This window comes from Centroberyx gerrardi, chromosome 15 (assembly GCF_048128805.1).
Source record: "Centroberyx gerrardi isolate f3 chromosome 15, fCenGer3.hap1.cur.20231027, whole genome shotgun sequence".
In the NCBI taxonomy this organism is placed as follows: Eukaryota; Metazoa; Chordata; class Actinopteri; order Beryciformes; family Berycidae; genus Centroberyx; species Centroberyx gerrardi.
In genome coordinates, this window is record NC_136011.1 from 14,824,630 (window position 1) to 14,848,676 (window position 24,047).

At 43.1% G+C, this 24,047-nt stretch overlaps 2 protein-coding genes across 2 annotated transcripts; both read left to right on the forward strand.

Annotated features, from left to right (window-relative positions):
- The first annotated feature begins 7,226 nt into the window (after positions 1–7,226).
- On the forward strand, positions 7,227–11,000 carry nkx2.3 (NK2 homeobox 3). The gene is made up of 2 exons (XM_071904480.2): positions 7,227–7,863; positions 9,359–11,000. Exons 1-2 carry the CDS (start codon positions 7,473–7,475, stop codon positions 9,997–9,999), a joined length of 1,032 nt encoding a protein of 343 aa, XP_071760581.1. The 5' UTR covers positions 7,227–7,472; the 3' UTR covers positions 10,000–11,000.
- A 3,480-nt stretch (positions 11,001–14,480) lies between these two features.
- On the forward strand, positions 14,481–18,904 carry nkx3.3 (NK3 homeobox 3). Its single transcript, XM_071904459.2, has 2 exons — positions 14,481–14,987; positions 16,145–18,904. The coding sequence occupies exons 1-2, from the start codon at positions 14,681–14,683 to the stop codon at positions 16,663–16,665; spliced, it is 828 nt and encodes a 275-aa protein (XP_071760560.2). The 5' UTR covers positions 14,481–14,680; the 3' UTR covers positions 16,666–18,904.
- Positions 18,905–24,047: the final 5,143 nt, after the last annotated feature.

Here is a 24,047-nt window from a genome sequence, read left to right on the forward strand (position 1 = left end):
ACAGACAGCTATTATGCTCAGCACTATTTGAGTGAGTGCATGTAAGGATGTGTAAATGAGTATGTGCAAGGATCTTCATCTGTCCTGTCCTGAGGGCCTGGGTTGAGCTACGGTGTGTAAACATACAGGCTCCTAGGCGCTCTCCCCACAGCTGTCTGCAGCAGCTGAAGTGGTTGATAAATTAAGGCCACTCCAGCCTGCTCTCCCCTACCAGGATCTGGATTTCGTTGGAAAGTTTTTCAGCTCCACAGTGGAGATAAGACTCGGTGCGTTTAATGCCTCAATGCTTTCTCTTAATGTTTCTGTCTGGTAAGAAGAGGGGTTGTTGCACGGACCAGCCTTGTGTAAATCATATTTTAGCCCAGTAACGGTAGACTATATTAAGCCGTATAGGGTGCAAAGTTACTCTCTTCCTTCCCCCTTTTCTTCCCAGATGTTCCTCACCTGCCCCATACCCGGTACCACCCCCACTCGTCTTCTCACTTCACCTTGACAGTAGGTGTTTTCATTCTTTCCGACCAGGTGAGGGTGTCTCGTATGTTAGCTATCACTGTCAGCCCTGCAATTATGGGATTTGAGCTCCCAGAACAAGGCTCGGGGGCCCAGCGCAGGGTTTGGTGTGTATGTACTGGGGAGGCCTTGGGGCCACGGTCTGCACTGTGATGAGAGGCGTGAGTCAGAGGAGGGAGTGACAGGACTAGCCTCCGGCGAGACAGTGCCCATGGGGAAAGTGTGTCACATCCAGATCAATGAGTTAGTCAGCCAAACATTCAGAGGCACCTCCTTTGCATTTGCCTGACATTGATATGTGGAACATTTGTTTTGGCTTCTAACTGTGCAATGTAACTGACAAAAGAGAGTGGTGCCAACAGAGTTTCTTTTATCGTACTGTTTTCATTTTGCATGCAGGTCATCATTGATCCTGTATGATGTTGACACTGAAAACACACAAAGGCACACATTCAGGCACAAGACGGTCACATTCCAGCGGCGGTATCGCTCAAACACAAACAGGAGCGTGTGCACACACACACTGCGCCGCATTCCAAGGGGCAACGCTGCGGTGTTGCTCACATGATGCGATGGCCTCTGCGTCTCTGGGTCAGGGAGCTGTGGTGAGTGACCACCTTTTCAGCTCCCCGCCGTGTTTGTTTTCCAAAGACAGTGTCATCAATTCTCTAACAAGGGACTAGACACAGCAACAACAAAGAGCACAGGACCTCCCTGTTTCTCTCTGTGTAGTCCAATGACTGATGGAGCGTGCATGCAGTAACACACAGCAGCGCTTTGTACAGCCTCACTGTGTGTCTGACTGCATTCCGGCATGTGTGTTTATGTGTGTGTGCATTCATGTGTGTGTTCCATGTAGTAACCTGACATTATTTTTTTGTGCAATATTGATCATAAGATGGTGTACATGCAAGCTTCTGCACTTTTCTCTTTGTTTAGATCTGAAACTAAAACATGCACACCTGGACTAACATGAGTAACTGAACGTGTCCAGATAACCACCTGAGTGAAGGAGCTGGGATTAGGGGATTCAAATGAAAATGCAAATTCTATTTTTGCAGATAATACCACAGTTACCTAGGCAAACACAGAGTCTCAGGCATCACTATTGGCCCTAGGCTGTTTAAGTTGTTTTTGGTGGTGCAAATGCAAAGCAAGAAATGTTCAAATATCCAAGCAGTGTATGAATGTGACACCAACAAACATTGTTGCCATAGTTACAAACCATGAGGGGGAAGAAGCAACATGGGGTTTACATATGTTGACTCAACATGGGAGAAGACAAATGCCATACAGCATGTCTGAGATATTGGCTAAGACAACATCACTGTCAGAATCAGTATCTCTGTTTTCTCCCAGTAACTAAAAAAAAAAAACTGTGCTTGGTCTATGTTTATGAATGGGTATTATTTTGTCATTTGATCAAATATTTTATTTATTTGGTCGTGACAAGCATTCTAAACTGTATAGGTTTGCTAACATGCAACTCACTGTTTTTCACTGGTATGACCTTCATCCTAATAGGATGAAATGGGTGGAACCAAAAACACAAGGTCTAACAGTGCACTATTCTAACTGATTGATGTGCTCCTTTGGCCAGCTCAGGCTCTCCAGACCTTTATACAGATATGCATGCAGCGAAACAAAGACAGGAAGCAGAAGAATCATGTCTGAATTTTTACCCTCACCGCTCACTTTATGTCTCCGTGAATAGTTAAAACAAATAGTAGCGAACATGACGGGTGACAAGAAAACTGACTACATCCATTAGATAAACTTATCTGCTTGCTGACATTGGGGCTTGAGCTCAGCTGCTCCAGTTGAAGGACAGTCTCCCTGCTCATTATGGCAGCATGCAGCCTGAACCGCTGGCAGTGCTAACTCAACAGTGTCAGCAGCAACAGTGAAGACTGAAACAGCATCAATGTTGTTACTAACTGAAAGATTATTCCTGGTCTATGAAGTTATAATGACTAAATATAAAGAGAACAACACATGTATTTCTCCCAGTTATTATTTACAGAAAGCGAACCTTATGCCTAAGAAGTCAGAGTTTTGCCAAAACAAACTGTCACTTTGATAAAGATGCCACTCTGATCGCTGGAGAGACACTAGCATTTTCTCACAAGGATGTTTACCTCTTGAAGCCTGGATGCATGCATGCATTCATATTATAGCAACACTGTCTTTCCCAAGAGAGCCACAACAGCCAAGTTAGACCAAATCTCTAACCGTCCCTGCGTGCCAGTAACAAGCTGAACTTGATGCAACCTTTGTTTTTTTTGTTTTTTTCTCCCACAATTGGTCAAATATGACCCCGGGCCCACACATCCTATTCACCGAAAACCCGCTTCCCTGCAGTATCTTTATCTACATGGCCTGCATGGCAGCAGAGAGGATAAGCATATTTAGGTTGCATGTTTCCTTCCAAACTACATTCCCAACACCGTAGATCACAGACATTACAGCCCTCACATCCCCTGTTAGCGCTCATATATACAAACACACACCTGCTGGAGCAAGGCCGTCTGGGAGAGAATTACAGCCGGCTAATTTATGAGACCCAGGGGAGGGCAAGGGGCAGGGGACCCAGACTGGCCTGACCTCACTTCCTCCTCTCACGGACTCCGAGTCAGACGGAACCCCTTGATACACAGAGCAGGGCAGCGGTGCTCAAACACATCGCCCGCTCACCGTCTTTCAAACACACTTCCTAATTAGGATATCTTTTCCTAACCTGGTTAACACAATGAGCCCAGAGGGACCGCCGCAACATGCGAGTTAGCGATCACTTCAGGCCCACCATTGTCGAATACTTGCCGCTTTTGGAGCCCACGGTAAGTGGGCGAGAGCGGGGTCGTGCTACAAAATCTGGCCCCAGGCTCCCCTCCGGCCTCCTCATTTCCTCCAGAGAGAAGGAGCTGTCATCCGTCACCCGGGCCCAGGCAGGGGCACAATAGCAGAGTCTAGGTCCTGGCTACTGACACCCTCACATGGGCTGCTGATAAGACTCACCTTCCGGGACCCAGGAGAACTGAGCCATTACTGACACACAACGGTTTGGGCCTTTGCCATTATTACTGATGACCATGAAAGAAAAGGGAAAAGGAAAGTGCATTATAATAACAATGACTTTGTACCTACATGCATAACATCGAGGCATGCATATAACTCTGCTGTAACTGTGTATAATTGTGTTTTATCCTATGTGAAGTTCCTTTAATCTTTCTGCCGTCATCGCTCCCACAGTGCGTCACGCTCTCCCAATGCCTCATGTTGGGGAAAAGCTACCAAGACTATCACACCCTATTAGATAACCCACTCACACACTCGCAACGTGGAAAACAAATTGTGCAGACACACTCAAGCTAATCTATTTTTCCTAATGTAATAATCTATTGTTTTTATTGGCTTATCGTGCTTATTGGAAGACAAATGGGGCAGTCATACTTCAGTTCCTCATTAGACATCTAGGCTCTTGGAGGAACACCTGTAAACAGCCAGCGCCTTGCTGAAAAGATGTTAAGTGCTCCTCTGCAAAGCTCAGTCAAGTCATAATAAAACACATCCTTTCATTCAATACACACACACAGCCTGGCACACACACACACACATATACGGTACACCCACAGACATAGGAGGTGATGATACTTTTAAGCAGAGTTTACTACTGTAGTGAAAACAACAGATACCAATGGGCACCTGCCATTCTAGCAGTAGAGACCAGGGAGGACAGATGATTACAGAGTCATTACCAAGTCATCAAGGCTCCTAGCTGTGTTTAGGGATCTGCTGTCTTAGCGAGGATTCAGGCCTCCATCTCCAAGTGGTTTTGGTTTTCCAGGCCCACGAGCACAGATAGAACTATACACCTGTCACTCTGCAGAGAAGAGACTGCTTCAAACAGGTTAGCCTGCCAGAGAGAGAGAGACAGAGAGAGAGAGAGAGAGAAGAGAGAGGAGAGCAAGAACAAACACGTTCAGCATTGCCTGGCAAGTCACCAACTCCCAAGAACCCACCAGAAACTGAGTTAAGAGGAATGGTTGAAATATGGCTGCCTAAAAACAGAAAATAGTTTTGCATAATTTGTCTCAGTTGTATTGTATGCTTTATATTGTGTGTTGGGCCTGCAAAATTTAAAAAAAAAAAAAAGAAAAAAGAAACTCCACTTGGCCTATTTCACAGTCTTGTTCTTGGCCGTGCTGGCCTCTATCTGGGCTTGACCTTACCCAGCTTATCGTGATGATTCTGAAATGAAGATGATGTATTGGAAGGTCGCATTCAGCACCGAGCAGCTCCTTGACACTCTTTAGGGAGTCTGGGTTTTGTTACAGGCCGGATACAGACTCTTCCGCTCCGTAAACACGCTTCTGCGTTTGGCCACGTTTGGGCTGCCGGTGGCACGCGAAGACCAGTGATGGTCAGTAGGCAACCCGTAACAGGGTGTGTGTGTGTGTGTGTGTGTGTGTGTGTTGTGCGTGAGTGTGTGTGTGTGACTGCAAAGCTAATTGCACCATTAGTGGAGTAACCTGCGTCTCTGACCCGTGACGTTGGGTTTTGGGTTGCCATGGATTATAAACCAGACTAAAGACTGTGCAACAGTTTGAACATTCTTTAAACAAATTTTCAAATTAACGTCAACAATAATTTTCTCTCTAAACCCATAATGTTATAAAGCCGAGATGGCATCGCAGACAGAAACAAGGCTTTCGCTGTTATATCCATTAGCCTGTATCACACTTTGCATCCCAAACCCTGACGCCTCCAGTGATATAGCTGATAACAACCATTATCTGCACTTAACACACAGTTTAGATCTCGTGTATGACAAGCCAGATCCTCGACGTCATCTTTTCACTCAGTAAACAGATTTGAATAAATATTTGGGAAACAGATTGATTAACTGCCTTTTTGGTAGAATTTTACGACGCAAAAAATTCCACTTACGTCGTCCAATAAATTCCACCTAACTCGCGCAAAATTGCCACTATAATAGGCAATCAAATAGTGTCTTTGAAAATGTTCAATGATACTGCTATAATCAGTCCAAACTGTCGGGGTCCCAGCGCGCACGCACAAAGACCATCCAAAATGTCCATTTAAATTGTGAGGGCGCACATTTGGAATTACTAAGCCTTGTGTACACTAATGCCTATTTCCCCCCCCGTCCCGATGCCTTTCCCTGCTTTTCCACTCCACTTAAATGGACCATTTTAAAGACATAGATCTTGAGAAGAGGGGAAGACGCTACCCTAATCTAAACAGCGCCTTGTTGATGGTGAGCGGATGAGATTATCTCGGCATGCCCTCCTTTTCTTTCCACACGGTTTAGGAGCAATAGGCCTTCAGACCCTGGCGCCTGCCCTTGGCCACAGATAGGCGACCAGAACAGAGGTGTCCCATTTCAACATGTTTGCCCTTTGGCCCTCAGGTAAAATTCACCAGCGGTTTGTCACATCATTTTATAAATAAAAAAAAAAAAATGCCACAGCAACATGCTGGCTGGACAACTGCAAACCTTTTTTTTTTTTATGATGGTAGGCTACTCCTGCTGCTGGAGACAGAAGCAGAAACTAAACGGATAATTGAGCCAACTGGCTTATTTTATGCATTTTCTGTCCAAAATAAACTTATGAACTTTCCAGGGGACGCACAAAAAGTTTTGCAACGGCTGACAATAAGATTTTGCCACATTTCTGCTGCTACCGCATCAGACAAAATAGAACCATAAGTATATTATTATTATTATTATTATTGTTATTATTATTATTATTATTATTATTATTATTATTATTATTATTATTATGCCATTTCTTATTTTGAGAGGGATTTTCCCATGCAATTCTATATAATAAATCTATTTTGTAGCTAAAAACAAGCTAGAAGTAACGAAGGGCTATACTTTGGGCTTTTGTTCAATTTCATGGAATTACTTACCAATTTAATTTTTTTTATTTTCTCACAGATTTATTTTTATTTTATTTTTTTCGGTGAATATACTGGCCTGATGTCAAGGGAAAGCACGATCGCTGCCTAATTTTGGTGTGGAAAAATCCCTACAACGTTCTCAAATTGATGAAGAGACATAAATAAACGACAAAGGCCTAAAATATATTCTCCATGCCTTCTTGGACTACAAATTTTATCTCATTTCCCACACTCACCCTTATTATCTTATCCGAGGATGGCCTAGACAGGAAACAAAGATATGCGTAATCTTGAAACCCTCGTATGTGATGATGGGAAGAATTGCGATGCTCGTGGAGCCAAGAGTTTCTCCAGCGGAAACAAGAAGATAATAAATGGTATTCAAATGACTGGATTAACTCTCGACCAATTATATCCCACCAAGACTAAAGACTTTTGGCATTCTGACTATAGGCCAATTTCTAATTATACAAAATTAATATGATGCTATTTTCTTTTATTTGCTTTTGCAGGCCTTAGGATAACAACAAGCATGTAATCAAAACTCCCTTACCTTAAACAGTCTGTAGAGGTGGGGAGTCGATAGTCGATGATGTTAACATTATTTCATAAATTAGGCCTATATGTCTTCCTGAGAGAGAGAGAGAGAGAGAGAGAGAGAGAGAGAGAGAGAGAGAGAGAGAGAGAGAGAGAACATCAATCCCTCCCCCGCATCAGGACGTCACTGAAAGGGAGAGGACTGCATCTTGGCTGACCCGGCTCTTTCTGTAGATAACTGGATTCAGCCAACCAAACAGGAACGACGTCTCTCTCAGCCCTCCAGCTATAGACACACAGCCAAAGGAGAGGGATGTCACATCTAAAAGAAGGCCAGTCCTCCTCGGTGTGCATGAAAAACAAGCAGTGCGCAACCATTCTTTACTTTTACGCACGGGGTATTTACTGCTTTTACGCGCGGTCCGGAGACAAATAGATCCCATTTTGGAGCTGTTGACGATTGGTTATCTGCTGTCATTTCCCTTTCGGTGGTAATAATGCTTCCCAGTCCAGTCATAACTTCATCTACCACGCCTTTTTCTGTCAAGGACATTCTGAAGCTAGAGTTGCAACAACAATCCCAGCAGCACCAGCTCCAGTTTATCTCTCGCCTCGGTCTCTCCGGTGCGCTGTCACAACCGGGACCTTTCCAAAACAAAGCGTTCCGCTCTCATTCGCCCCCCTCCTGCATGCTGGCCGGTAGGGACAGTCCGAGTCCCATCAGCTCCGGCCTCTCGGAGAGCGAGGAGAGGATGTCGTACCTCAACACGCTGACGGTACAGGAGCGACTGGCGGAGTCCGGTCTGCCGGGGGAGATGTTCACCAACTCGGTGCAGAGCCACGCGGCAGACCTGCGGCTGGAAACCGAGCAGGAAGACCCGGATACCAGTGAGTACAATTTAGTAAATGATGTTTAATTTTCTTCATTCATAATTGAACTGTTATTTGGAATGCGTAACGATTGTTGTTATTTTTAATAGTATTCATAAACATAGCAGGAGGACCCAGATGCCGGTTAGGCCTGGAATAGAATATAGTAAATCAGGGACGTCAGACCACTAAACTATAAAACATTTGCAAATCCCGTTAAAATTGCCACCTAAACTTAACCCACTTTAATCAACTAAGTTTTCGGGACAAGTGGAACAATTACTGATAACTGACAAGATAATATTTTTTGATCAATGTGATAAGTTATTAGATCACCAAACGCGCATAGAGGGAATATTGGTCCTGAATCCCATGATGTGGTTTTCTTTCTTCCTTTTTATTATTATTATTATTATTATTATTATTTTTATTTATGATTTCCAAATAAATTTATAGGTGAATACATTTGCCTGATTTATGCTGTTGGTTAATGATAAAAACTACCAGATCAAATTTGGACTCACTGAGGCTAAGGTATGGCGAGTGCCACACCTTGCCATACACAATTGAAGCCTATGTAATAAACGATAGCCTAAGTATTGTTCTATTTTCTTAATTTACAATTAAACTATACATTGGGCAACATAATGCTTGCTGACATTTTTAAGTGTTGTTTTTATCTGTTTTCATGTATTTATATTTATTTAAAGCAACCTGCGTAAATCCCTAATCCCTAATAAGTAGCCTACAAGATAAGCATTCAAAACAGATAGGCACGAGTGCTTATCTGTTTTGAATGCTTGACTCACATTTTCCCAGGCATTTTTATAATAAATTATATTTGATGCGCAGTTACATTACCATTGATTGCCATGGAAATCTTGATATAAACGACAGAAAACACATTTGCATGCAAATTTAATTGCCAAGCGCTATTCATGGTTGTCGAAATATGCGCCATCTTTAATGCTCATCACAGATTCAGTGAAATTTTATTTTTCAAACATTCTTTCTCATTTACTCTTTCAATTAAGGCCACTTTGTAAACACTTAACCACCACTTTAACCTTTAGTATGCCCTGCAAAAATGTTCAACTTAATGAGTCATTTATTCTCATATTCAAGTCTTATTTTTCTTAAAACAAGTGAAAAATGCTATAGGTGAGACAGTTCCTATTGAATCCAATGCAGTTTCACTTGTTTGGGGAATTTTAGAGAAATAAAGGTCAATATGTTGAAATAAGGCAATAAGGCAGATCACAAAAACATAATTAAGATCTTGAAAATCTTGGAAAAAAAGTATTTGCTTGGGAAGCCTGATTTGTTGTTTGTCTTTAACGTTTTAACGCTCAATAGGCCTGCATTAAATTACTTATTAAGATGGATATTTTTCAGTGTGGTGAGAATAGGAATGAACGAAGTGTTGCATAAATGTTTCAAAATGAATAATGCATAATTAACATGCCTTGTTGTACCAGTGATGCATAATTACAGCTTTCCCTTTTGCCCTCAGAGAGCTGCGGTGCAGTGATGCGGGGCGAGTGTGAGGAGGCGGACTCCGAGAAACCCGCCACCAAGCAGCAGAGGACCAGGAGGAAACCGCGCGTGCTCTTCTCCCAGGCCCAGGTGTTCGAGCTGGAGCGGCGCTTCAAGCAGCAGCGCTACCTGTCCGCCCCGGAGCGGGAGCACCTGGCCAGCTCCCTGAAGCTCACCTCCACCCAGGTCAAGATCTGGTTCCAGAACAGGAGGTACAAATGCAAAAGGCAGCGGCAGGACAAGACTCTGGAGATGGCGGGTCATCATCACCACCACCACCCGCCGCCGCCCAGGAGGGTGGCCGTCCCGGTGCTGGTCCGGGACGGGAGGCCTTGTCTCACTGGATCCCAGAACTATAACGCTTCTTACACAGTCGGAGCTCCAAACCCATACAGTTACAACGGCTATCCAGCCTACAGCTACAACAACTCGGTGTATTCTAATACTTACTCTTGTACTTACTCTAGTTTACCTGCTCTGCCGCCCAGCAACACCGCCGCTAATGCGTTTATGAATATGAATTTAGGAAACCTTGGTGCGCAGTCCCAAACCCAGGCGCCCCAAGGCCCGGTGGTCACACCCTGCCAAGGAACTCTGCAAGGCATCCGGGCATGGTAGCGCAGTCTCATTTTGTAATTTGCCCACAATGCAGCTTTGAGAGACTTCTCTGGGATGACCGCCATCTATACCTGTTCATTTAATGCAATGGAACTATTATTTCATTATAAAAGTTAAAGGCCAGTATCTCCAACAGATAAGAGAGAGAGGGAGAGGCCCTTCTGCAGCGCTGTAAGGAAACTCCACGCGCTTACCCGTCGACTGAGATATGAACCATATTGTATGAACATTTTTTTTTCTGAGCCAATCCGTTACGAAAAAGTTGTTAAACTGTTCAGTAAACCTACTGTTGGATTTTTGATTGCTGGAGTGAATGTTGCCCATGAGCAAAGACTGAGTGTAATCTACGGTGTTGTTTCAAAATGGATGTACGACGCAGATCAAGGGAAAATACATGGAAATGATCCCGAAAACAGACACTAGTTTTTTTTTTTTTTATCATTAAGATAATTAATCATTGGCCTCAATAGACCTATTATCCTTCTTGAGAGTCCCATTCATTACAAGAAACAACATTAGCGATACAGAACTCAGTTTCTACGAGGCCTATAAAGCAGCTTTATGAAGCTTTCTATAAAGTGTTTGGCCAGTATCAGATTTTTTTTAGTAGCCTATAATACAAAATGAGTGACATGGAGTGACATCAATCAGTTGATTAAAACTGACGCTTGTTTGAGAAGACTGTTTTATAAGCTTGCCTTACAATGAAAATATAAAAAAACAACATAATGACACTAATGTCTGGACTGTACTGTGCCTTTACATTTTCGATTTGTGTGTGTGTGTGTGTGTGTGTGTGTGTGTGTGTGTATGCGTGTGTGTCTGTGTGTTCATAACAGTTCTATTAAAACATATTTATGAATGTTATGAATTCACTGTGATAACAAGATGAGTTGTCTTTAGCCCCAATGGGATGTTCCTGTTGCTGTTTGGAGCCAGCGCGCTATATTGCATTTCGACATTCATATGAATCTGAATGGGGAAACTCAAATAAATAAAAATTGGCTTCAAGTTATTCCTCGAGGATAGTTTCGAGTCGTTTCTGAAGCCAAGCACGCAGTTTTGTCTGTGAGAAAGCTCGTAGCGGAGTTGGGTCTGAGACAAGAACCAGAAACAGAGAGAATGTAGAGGCGCGCTAATGTCCGGTCAGGATTCACAGATGGACATTAACCAGACAGCCAGCGTCCTCCTCAGGACCCACAGCAACAAACCCAGCTCTGGATAGTCAATATTTTTGGATAATATATATATATATATATTTAATATTTTTTGAAGGGTCGGGGTAAAAGACATAAAGAATAAAATAATAATACTCATAATAATCATAACAATAATCATAATAATCATCATAATAATAACGTAAAATGATTATAATGTTGGTGTTTGTTATTGTCATTTACGTACAATTTGTTAAAGATTATTCAATATTCTGAATATATAGCCTACATCATTCACTCACTCATTCACTCACACTCGCACGCACACACACACACACACACACACACACACACACACACACACACTCTTAAACAAACGCCCTCACCTCCTAGGCATGGTCGAATACGCAGACACTATTAATGGAGATGAATGGCAACGTAAACAAAGTGTTTGTCTCCTCTGATAGCCTCACTGGCCACTTCCCCTGGCTACTGCACTGCCGGTAGGACATACCTGGTGTCAGCCTAAGTGCTGGAGAGTCCCTAGTGTAAATAGAGCTGGCGACAGGACGGCGATGCCTGAGGACGCGGCCTGGCCGCGGCGGCTCTGACAGGCGCTGCGATCTCTATCTGCTGCTTCCAAAGATAGCAGCTCGGCTCATCCCAGCGCGAGGCGTGGAGTTTCCCAAAACAAAGTCTCCAATGGCAACCACTCAAGGAGCTCACAAAAGACCGAAGGCCCAAATATAGAGAAGAAAAAATGCGTGGAGGAGTTGTAACACAGGCCGTCCCATTCAGTGGTTCTCAAGGTGGGGTCCGGGGGCCTCCAGCACGGGCGTCAACTGAATATGGCAAGGTGTGGCATTTGCCATATAGGCCTACCTTAGCCTAAGTGAGTTCATATTTGATCTTGTAGTTTTTAACATTATAATGGAGAACAAAAATAAGGTAAGACGCAACTATAATGATTCCCGTGGGAAAGTTGGCAAAGTTGGCAGACATTCATTAGGAAGCCATAAGAAAAAAAAAATGGGGAATAGATTAACTGTAATTTAATTCACAAAAAAATGAGATTGGTCCGGCACCAATTAGAGAATGACTATTCTAATTACAGGTTTTACTACCACCACATAGTTACAATTCAACAGTAAATCAACAACATAAATCTCCCCATGCACGTGAGGGTGCCTATAGGACAAAATCTTATTAAAGGAGGTAATAAGGTGCCTGATGTGTGTTAATTTAAGGATCCTTGACATAATAATATTTAAGAACCTTTCCTCAATACAGAACAGGTCTAGCTATTATAACCCTTTTCCTGGAGGCAGCATGATGTTTGGATGTATCGCTGGGGCACCAGATAATGGAAATAGGTTTTATGTCAACAAAAGAAGCATAATTATTTTAGCTCCAATCAAACAGTGCGTGCGTGCGTGTGCGCGCATGCGTGTCCATTAGGAGTAGACTTAGGATAGGGGGATTGGAAGTTTGAGTGCGCCTGAATGCAGATTTCTGCAGATTTTTAAAGCAATCGCATATAGCGCTAGCATGAGTGAGTGAGTGGACGATGTACATTATAGGCCTAAGTAAATGATGATAATTAACAGCAACATATCAATCTTAAATAAAATAGAAATGTGCAAGTAGGGTTTCACTCAATTTAATCATGACATTTTTGGAATTGTGATGATGAAATATCATGGTTTGAACACGTGTAAGTTTGCTCGCCAGAATTTCCACGTCTCGCACCCAGACATGTTTTGACACCCTGCAGCTGATTGGTGCTGCAGCAAACAGAGAGATATTTCTCTGTTTAGTCAGAGCAAGCAAACAAAACAACACGGAGGAGGAAGATCACTGATCTGTCATCACGTCGTCTCAATGAAGAGAAGGCTTGAAGATTGCGTAATGTGTGTGTGTGTGTGTGTGTGTGTGTGTGTGTGTGTGTGAGGGCAGAGAGAGAGAAACAGCGAGAGAAGAGACTGACTGAGAGAGAGACAGAGAGAGAGGAGACTGACCGAGAGAGAGAGAGAGAGAGAGACAGAGAGAAGAGACTGACTGAGAGAGAGAGAGAGAGAGAGAGAGAGAGAGAGAGAGACAGAGAGAGACAGAGAGAGAGGAGCCGTCTTTCCTCACCACTTGTAACCTGACCACCATCATGACCACACGGTGGCGCTACTCACCTGTTTCAGCAACAAGTCTTACTGGCTATAAGTGCTGATCTCACCGATACAAAGATCCATCATCAACCTGAATTATTTTTACACCTCTGTCACATTAAAATAATGCATATTGTGCATAATGGGTCTTGATGGCATCATGGTGTTATTGATATTATGGTTTCGACCATCTCATTATGTGCAACAGTTTACACTTCACAATAAGCGGACTAAAACTAAAACTATAAGAGAGGAAGAATAGGCTTATTATATGGGCTAAAATGCAACGATCACTTAAATTCAATTTAAGATTGATAATTTAAATACAATTTAGGAAAAAATTAGGATCAAATCATGGTTTGGATCAAATTTAGAAATGTACATTCTAATTGTTTTGTCATCGTCAGACGAATCAAGTGGTCGCTGTAATATGTTATATTATACTTCATGTGTAATGGATAAATGGCAAATGGCAATGGTGTGCAATATATACATTTGTAAAGTTCCCACACGTCAAAGTGAAAGTCTGTTCCCAGTTGCGTTACGCACGCTTTAAGACACTTTACGCATTGGATTTTCTTACCGCAAACTACATGAAATGAATGCCAGAGACACAGAATGTGCGTTTTACTAAACACACAACGACGGAGACAGCACCATTTTTGCAAGACTTGTCAACAATATCGACTCTGGTGTATTTTCTGAATCATGATGAGTCTTGCTGTCTCGCTGCTGTTGGAGTCTCTTCATCTAACATCAGACAGTTGGAGGTGGTCAGTGTTTATTTAACAAGCAGAACAGGGTCAAAATGAATCTCCCGGACTGCAGGTCGATTAATAAAATGAACTGGTACCCTTACTAAAAGTTATGTTTTACATACTAAAAGTCATATGTTATATGCTGTGACAAACTCCTTATATTGAGCTACATTTTATCTTTTTAAAACAATTCCTTACCGTTGCAACGGAGGTAAATCAAAGTCACCTCACCTCGGTGAAGTAGCCTATCTGCAAAATCAATCTTCCTCGTCCTCAATTAAAGTGCAGCGCACAAAGACAAGCATGCAGGGCGGTACGGAGGAGGGGCCAGAGAGAAGAGACAGCCTATCAAAGGTTTACTGGAGCTGCTGGACTGAGAATATTGTAATATGGATTTGACAGCTCCTGACACATAGGCCGTTGATTAGCAGGCTGGAGCTGCTTCACCACAATTAAATTACAGCAATTAGAACATTGGAGCAAAAGACAAGAGAGCGGTGGACAATTGAATCGACAACAAGGTTTTGTTTTCGGGTGGCTGATCTCTTGATGCCTGCACATAAATCATACGCCACGGTGAGCAAATATCCCTGGTTTTATCTTAACCATGACATTAAGCTTTTCGTCCTTCTCCATCAACGACATCCTCACCACACGATCTGATGCCCGAGGGAAGCCGTCCAGTACCGGGAAGACAGCGGACACCTGCACCGGGCAAGGTGGGCACGGAGGAAGAGACGGCCAGGAGAAAGGTACGAGAGTCCCTGTTCTGTCTCATCAAGACGCGGATGGGAGCCGCATCCACCTGGAAACGTTTCCTCCTGAGCTCAGTCTGTCTGCCGGGAAACCCCGACCTGAGACCTGCAGCGAGGAATCCACAGGAGAGGAGACGGAGTACGCTGCGCACAAAGAAGGTGGGCAATTTCAAATTTTCTCCTATCCCGAGACAAATGAGGAATAAGGAGTAGTCAGAAGTTTGTGGATTTACACCGCAAAATTCACCTTCACTAATCTGCCAAATTTTGTTTGTTTCCTATGTATTTTCACCTGTTTGGAGATTTATTTTTTGCAACAAATGGCAATATCTAGAAATTAGGCAGATCACTCCACTATCAACATAAAGTCTCTTGATTCAAGAAAATGACTCAAGGTAAATCTGCGTTGGAAACATGAGGAATTATCTCACCTCATTGGCAGATTTTTTTTTTCCGCCTGTTTTGAGAAAATTAAGATTTGAATAATCAATAGACTAAATGCCTTGTTAAGATGGATCATTTTGAAAACGTTTAGAGAAGGAGTGACATTTCTTATTTTATCCAATTGGGAGACAGTAATTAATCGAAAGGAGCATTCTTTGAGCTTGCGGGTCCTATAATCTTTAGGCCCTGCCACAGGCGCAGAGGGGCCTTTGAGTTATGACTTATGGCACATTTCATTAAGTGCTATTTAATTTAATTTTTTACTACCATATAGGCCTACCACAAGGGAACAAAATATTTTTTAGATAACATAATAGTTAAATACATAAATACATAGATTCATAAAATCACAGTCTGCTTGAGAAAGATGATAATGCCATGGGACAGTGGAGGAGCCAGATTCCTAACCGCTTCATGTAAATCAAAGTCTTGACTAGTCTATTGAACTGCTGTTGATGCGTTGAGTCATAAGTGCCAGTCCAAGTGCTTGGGGGAAAATCGCTTCAAGTAGCCTACGTGTTGTGGGACCTTAATGAGGATTTCTTATTTGTAAAAATGGTCGCCTGTTTACCATTTCATATCAAGGCCTCACATCGGGATATATAGGCTACTACTGGGCAGGATGGCCTATAGTGGTTAAAGAGAGAGTCCGACCGGACACCGGGAACGGACGACCCGGAGTCAAGCCCCGTGTCCATAAACATCAGCACCTTGCTGAAGTGCCCTTGAGCAAGTCAGTTAGTCCCTATAGCAGCTGCTGGAGCGCTGCCTTTTTGCTGATCCTGCACTCTGACCTCCTTGACAGAGAAAAGACAATTTCCCAATAAGGAGATCAATAACGCATCACATTATTGTTATATTGTCTTTCACAGACGGTGCAGACCAGTATTGTGTGAAGCAGAGTAAATGGCAGGGCAAGGGGGCGGAGGAAGAGGAGGAGGGAGACCGCGACAGGGAGACGGGCAGCTTCAGACCCGACGAGCAGCAGTCCAGGTCCGGCACCAAGAAGCGCTCCCGGGCGGCCTTCTCTCACGCGCAGGTCTACGAGCTGGAGCGCCGCTTCAACGCGCAGCGGTACCTTTCCGGGCCGGAACGGGCCGATCTGGCGGGGGCTCTGAAACTCACCGAGACCCAGGTGAAAATCTGGTTCCAGAACCGGAGATATAAAACCAAACGGCGTCAGATGGCGGCCGAGCTGTCGGCGTGCAGCTCACCGAGGAAAGTAGCAGTCAAAGTGCTGGTGAGGGACAATCAAAAGCAGTACCACCAGGCCAACGAACTGCCCATCCCCGTGACTCTACCGCTGTACCAGGCCTACCAGTACTACCCCTACCTGTACTGCTGCTTCCAGCCCTGGAGCTCACACAGCACGGCGTGTGGAGGGATGCACTGACGGCCAGCGCTTGATTTAAGTCTCTTAACCTCGGACAATAAAAGACTCTGTATTCATTTAAGTGTTACTTCCAAAGAAAAGGGCCTATCTTTGTTTTCCCTCCCAGTGACAACAGCTTTACGGTCTAAGCAGGGGTAGGAGGGTAAACCCACCTCAACTCATCTTTTTATGTGGTATTAAGGTTACCCACTTTTTCAGTCTGACATCGTATCAAACTGATGGAAGTTATATGATGATTTTTTTTCTGAAAATATATTTGATTTCTGATTATATTGGTGGTTGTTTGCCGTATCATTGCCTGGAGGTGATCTGATCCAACCTTTTACCGCATCACTGACAAGACAACAACTTGGCCTAAACCTTTGTGGTTCAATAATGACTGGCTCACAAAATGCAGATGTCACTCAAAGTGACTGTTGGCTGAGATTTTCTGTGAGTAATCATCCATGAAATTTCTAAAAGTAAACACTACATAAACTATCTATCTAATACATTTGTATTATTAAAGCCCTAAATTCGACTGAGATTAGGCTATTTTGGAATGATTAATTCGAGGAAAATAATGCTATATTCCCACTTTATGACTTTCGTGAGTTTGAATAAATTTGGAGTTGTTTAAATTTTATTCTCTGATACACATGGGGCAGAATTTCATTCAGGTTCATTTAGTAACATTTTGAAAAGGTGATTAGTTGAACATCATAATATTTCTTTAAGATAAACAGCCAGTTGAAATTGATTTTCCCCCCAACTTTTTGGAAAGGAATGTTATACCATGTGTCAAACACTTTGATAACAATTTGAAAATTATTTTGATTAGAATGGACATTATTAGCCTAAATGAATAAAATTGGTGAAGTTCCACACTTCAGACCCGCGGAAGTTGTTTCAATGTACTCCAGAATAGGTTACATGTTTTAAAGTCATGCCGTGATTCAATTTTAGGTTAACAGCTTCCCCAAACAAGACTGGGTGCTTGAGGAACTCCACATGTTTAGAGGATGATCTATAGCCTATGTCAGTCTGTTTTTTTTATGATGGCCAATAATAATCTATTTTAAGCGTCCAGACAGAAGAGAAAGGAAGCCTGGATTTATACAAACCCTATGGGAGCAAGTAGCCTATCAAGACGCGCGAGAAGCCCGTCCGAGGCTCTGACGTTTTTAGTAGGTATTTATGTATTTATGAGACATCTTTATTGATCAGGTCCACCTGTGTAAGAGAACTAAACACCTACATGACATTCTTTTTATGCGAGGTTTATAGGCTTAATGAAACCAAAGAAATGTGGAGAATAATAGTCTGTTATGGTTTTGCCTATGGTTTATTTTAATAAAATACAAAATGAACAAAATTATTGACTCAGTCTTAAGCCTCATCAGTCATTGGCAGGCCTTGTCTAAACCCTCATATGCTGCTCAGTGTTAATCAAATGTGCAATTTATAAACTGGCATGGAAAGCATGGAAATTCAGTTTTAATATGATTCATATCCAAAAGTGTCAGGTCTAGGCAGTCTAGTCTTGAGGCCATTTACACATGAAATAGTCTGATGAACAACATAACTGCATTTATTATACTTCCTGATTATGTGATAACCATGATCTGAAACAATGACAAACCTCACTATCAACTTCAACTATTCATAACACCTGAAATCATGTGCATTTCATAGATCTAATATTTATCGGGTGAACATGTGCTGTTGTGTTTGAGCAGGTCTGGGGTTTTGTTGTGTGAAGAGTCGTGGGTAGGCCTGCCTGGTCCTACTGTGTGCTGCATGAGTCAGAGAGGGTCAATAGACCGTGGCGATGTTGCACCATCCAGCCGGGCTGCACAAGACAGCACACATTAATCATGCCTTACTCAAAAGACTACACCCCCATCCCACAGGAATATACACAGCCACGATACTTGATAGGAAAATGAAAACAAACATAATTTTTAAATGAGGTTTATGCTCACCAGCCAATTGATGTTAACTGATAAATACGTGTGGTAAATGGAGCCTGCAGGCTACAGGGGAAGACTCTACTCTAGGTACAGAGATTAGAGTGTGGCTAGAATTACATAGAAATTGCTAAAAGTAAAGGTTTATGTTTGTTAGTGTCATATCACTGCAGATGTACAGATATCAGCTGACTGTACAAGGTAAGGGTGTACATTATGTACGGAAATGTTTACAGTTGGGTTAGGTTCTGTTCATATGAGCTCAGCAAATACCACAAGGACATTAAAGAGGCCGCTACACTTCAAAAGATCATGATGTAAAATGGATGCTTTAACTTCACTCTTCCCACAACAACCTGTTTGGCAGAGAGGATCACCTTGTGCCCAACACTGGCACCAGCCCAAGCCTCATTTATCTCTCTTAGATCAGAGCACCACTTAAAGCTATCACAAGTGGCTGGCACCGAACACAACAGGTTTCTGGGAGGGAGTGAAAACATGTTTCTTTGTCCGTTCAAGTGTGACTAATAAGGGCATCCGTCAACCTAACCATTAAGTCTAATTTTGCCCATTAACACAGGGTGTAGCAGTGGAATTGGTAATTGGCCATTCAAGACAAAGAATATCGCTACAGAACTGAGTTTTCTTTGAGTTGTCACAGAAATGCGTTCCAACTCTGAGTTGTGCCAATTGTTACTGATTGTTCACATTGTGTTTGTGAATATTTTCATTGTTGTCTACTGTGACTAGATAATACCCCTAATCTGTGGTGCCACATGGATGTACATTTCCATAGATACTTAATTGGAGACAATCAAAAAAGTGACTGTGACACAACCCATGGTGATTTTTCTGGCAATCCATACACTACCAGTCAAAAGTTTGGACACACACATCAAAACTATGAAATAACACAAATGGAATTATGCATTGACCAAAAAAGTGTTAAACAAATTTAAACAAATCAAAACTATCTTATATTTTAGATTCTTTTACAGTAGCCGCCCTTTGCCTTGATGGAAAGGCAAAGACTTTGAAAAGAAATTCATACATAGGCATCAACTTCACTATTTATATTTGTCTAAGAAACAAATTTCAAGCATTTAAGCATAAGCCTTTAGTTGAATGAAAATGGCAATCAAAATGGCTTTAAGATAATGAAAAACATAGTACATTCAATCAGATGTGTCCAAACCTTTGACTGGTAGTGTAAGTAAAGTTCAACACTTTTTTTGCAGTGCCGCTTGTCTTTTCCTCTGACAGAGGGAGCTCCCAGTAGCACCTCACCTTCAATTCAATATAACAACCATGAAACTGGGTCAGTTGCCTCACACCACCTACCTCTAGGAAACTTCAGCACTGCAACACACTGCAACACACTGCGGACACAAAGGGCAACAACTCAGTTCACAAAGTTGCTCCTTCTCCCTTGCATACTGCAACACTACAACTACCTCCCCTGCTATTCTCTCTCCCATGCTTTACTCTCATCTGATCACTCTGAGGTCTAGCGAGGTCGCGGCCCTGCCAATTCTCTCACTGAGTTTGCGGTGGGGAGCAGGGTCAGTCAGCCAACAAGCCTCATGTGTTTATGTTTATGCATGAATATGTAATGCACAAGTATGTAAACATTTTCCTCTGGGAGGGAGTTTGTGTTTCGCCTTTGCTCTTCCCTGCAGCCTGGCATGAATAGACTCATAAAGCAGAGAGAGAGAGAGAAAAGAATGAGATGGGCCAGACAGTGGTGCTGAGGAATATTCTCCTTCGCCTCTTTAAACAATTATCTATACCAGCCTGCTCACAGATCTTAACACAGCATTAAAGGGCACGAAAGGGGACTTATTGATGCCAGTGGAAACAGTTAATCTCCTGTTGTCTTTCATGTCTTTTGCTCTGGTAGCATATTTCTCAGCTGAGTGGAATGCGTGGAGGATGGGGCTGAGCTACAATGCAAAGCGCATGAATGACAGTCCGCACCTCACCTATGCTTGACTGCTCTTTTAAAGACACAGACCTATTGACAGAGAGATCTCACCAGGCTCCCGAGGTGCAATTACACACATGCATTTCCTGCATGCCTATTGTAACAGCAATTATTTTCTTAAGGGCCCTGTTGATTTCAAGCGAGATCGCCCTCACATAACGGCTGCTGGCACCGACACTGTATGAAAAGATTTCCACGGCAGAGCTCACACGGCATCGAGACTGGGAGAGGCCGCCCTCTCACGATCCTGTCCACATAACTCAGATCCTGTTATCAGAAAGAGGCTAACAACGGTTAAATGATTTGGTTTGGGAAGAGGGGATGTACGAAGCAGCGGGGTGGTGTGTGTGTGTGTGTGTGTGTGTGTGTTTTGCTGGCGTTAATGCGTTGGCCCAGGGCAGACACAGGGCAGGACTCAGGAAGGAGAGGGGTCATGGTTAATACCTCTGTTTAAAGACAGATCTGCTTCCCTTTGACCCGGCCTCCTAGCTGTATTATATCTCTCTCTCTCTCTCTCTCTCTCTCTCTCACACACACACACACACACACACACAACACACACACACACACCGCAAATAATCCCACCCAGAGGACTCTTCAGGCCTGTTCCAGAAACTATTAGCAGATAGCATCAGTGCATGTAGGAATGTAAACATTTACAGTAAAGCTATAAGACATCAACTCCCCCTGGGGAAGACACATCCATCACACACCGACCACATCAAGCCCCACAAGCCCCCTTGCTTTCAAAAGGTATTAGACATTGCACCTTTGCACACAATTTGAGCTGATTCTGTACAGTGAATCCACATTGTTCTGTTGAGCCTGTCAGTAAGTTCACTGAAACAGTTGTGCATTTATACATCCACGTTTTCAGTGTTTGAACTACAGGACCAACTTGACTTTTTTTGTACCATTTTCTGTACCAAACTCAAATGATTATATGAGGACTGGATTACAATTCATATGTCTCTTGGCCAAAACATTAAATATTCTTGTTGTTTTAACTTTCAGGGGTTATTCCAGCTGAGCATATTGTAGCACCCAGCTATAACACTGGCATGTAGTCATAGTATTGTGCGTGAAAAGACTGACAAATCCAGTAATCCCAGCTCTGTGTTGGTTAAAGCAGGAGCAGGGGTCATGGAGAGGATCAGAAAGGCCGGACAGATGAGCCCACCCAGAATCCATAGAGAAAAGGCTCATCTGTAGGAAGTGGCACAGGTCTAGTCTACAGTGAGTGTGTGTGTGTGTGTGTGTGTGTGTGTGTGTGTAGGTGTGTGTGTTTGTGTGTGTGCATCCATTAGGAGTAGACTGAGCAGATACAGGATGTAGGAGGTTGAGAGTTTGAGTGTATTTGGAGGCAAAAGCAGAGTCTGTGAGGGAGTAGAAAGGAAGTAGAAAAAAAAAAAACCTGACCACAAAATCTGTTGCCAGATTGTTGTGGTCTGTATTAGGCTACTTGATTACAATTTTGCACGCACAGTTTATAATTTGCTTTGCACCGTTTGGAAAAATATGCCCACAAATTATGCATTTGTGAATATAAAATGAAAATGAAACTGCAAAGCTATTGAAAACGTGTGTATCAAATAATAACTTGGGAATACAGACCACAAAACTGTAGCAACAAATTCTGTGGACGGTTTATTTTTCCTACATCCTGGCACTTTGCCGGCTCTGCAGCACACTTACCCTGTTCTCTGAGTCTAGATCAGAAAAAAATGACACAAGAGTGTAATTTAAAGTTAGAGAAAGTTGGATGCTGGATGTTCACTGATGTGTGTATGTGTTGTATGTGTTTGTGTGTGTCTGTGGGAACAGACTGTCTCTTGGTAGTCGAGGGTGAGTATTTGTTGAGCCCCTCTGTCCATAGATGGACAGCTAAATGGGCCGATGTCTTCCAACCTGCTACATTTCCCTCCTCCGACTGCTCCCCGCTCTCATCTCTCCCACACACACACACACACACACACTCCTCCAGAGCAGGGCAAAGGAATCCAAATGTTTTAATTAGTGGTGATAAGCAGAGACAAGGAGAGCATTGAGCAGCTCTGACACACAGAGAGACGTCTCCTATCAGTGGGCTGATAAAGGAACTACTCAGGCCCCACTTACGGCCTCTCACGACTGGCAAACTGCCCTCCTCTTCCTCCTCCTCCTCCTCCTCCTCCTCCTCCTCCTCTTCCTGCTCTACTCTCTCCTCACCTCCACCGAGGGAGAGTCTCATCCCTCCTCTGTGAAAGAGAGAGTATCCAAAGTATCTTTAGAGAATCATCTGAAGACCAGCTCCTTCCCCGGTTGTCGTCTCTCAGTTATCATCCTTGTTCTCCTTTCTCTCTCGCATCCTGTGTATTCTTACCCCTCTCTGCCGCCACCCCCCCACGTTCTGCTCTCTAGACCACATCATTAAACCAAACAGCAACAGAATAATGCACAAGGCCACAGGAGCAGGACGGAGACTCAGAGCAAAACTAATGTCCTAGCCTTGAACCGATGCTCTGTCTCAGGAGGTCTGGCCACATACTGGCACACACACACACACACACACACACACACACACACACACACACGCACACACACAGGCCTGGATTTCACCTGACACACCCTAAGGATACATTGTAAATTGCAGAGCATATTATTAGTAAGTACTCCTCCCTGATGCTCTTTGCCAGAGAAGAGAAAGTTCATTTTAGGACATGAGTTGATAACAAGTTTACAATCTTCACCTGAATTCTTCTCTCTTCAACTCTTCAGTCCTTTCTTCGACGAAAAAAAAAAAAACATTCTACAAGAAGTTTAACATTCAATCTATTGCTAGAAAAGCGGAATGGCTTCAAAAACAAAGCATTGCTGATAATACTAGTCATTACAGTTGTTTCAGACAAGTATGTAATGAAAAGTCTTGAATTGAATGGAAGAATAATCAGATTCTGCATGCTTTTCACCACAGCAGTTTATGTTGACTGGAGCTGGAAGGCATAGCAGCTAAGCTTATTTGACAGGAAGGAAAGACAGCTTTCTTTTCAAGATCAAGTTCAAAGGGCAGGAGGCCTGTTTCTTCCTCGGTGTCCCTGACTGCACCTGTGTTGCTCAGGCAGTCACACACACACACACACACACACACACACATACACACACACACACACACACACACACACACACAAATAATCTTGTCCACACCACTTCCACACCACTGACAGACAACTTTAGTTTTGGTCTTTGGCAACGTGTATGAATGCGTGTGTGTGTGTGTGTGTGTGTGTGTGCAGACTTGCGTGTGAACATGCGCTGGATGTGCACAGTGGGTGTGTGTTGCGTTGCGGTTGCTGTCTGAAGGGCTTGTCAGGAGATTTTATGACCTTGTTTAGCTTTTAAAGGAATTTGTCACAACATTGGAGACAGAGGGAAGGGCAGAGAAGAGAAAGTGCCGGACACCTGCGTTCACC

What these genes read in the sequence shown, in the direction of transcription:
- nkx2.3 (XM_071904480.2), top strand. Translation starts at nt 7,473, where the DNA reads ATGCTTCCCAGTCCAGTCATAACTTCATCTACCACGCCTTTTTCTGTC. An exon ending in GCAGGAAGACCCGGATACCA is followed by an intron (nt 7,864 to 9,358) that starts GTGAGTACAATT and finishes TTTTGCCCTCAG; the next exon opens with AGAGCTGCGGTGCAGTGATG.
- nkx3.3 (XM_071904459.2), top strand. Translation starts at nt 14,681, where the DNA reads ATGACATTAAGCTTTTCGTCCTTCTCCATCAACGACATCCTCACCACA. An exon ending in GTACGCTGCGCACAAAGAAG is followed by an intron (nt 14,988 to 16,144) that starts GTGGGCAATTTC and finishes TGTCTTTCACAG; the next exon opens with ACGGTGCAGACCAGTATTGT.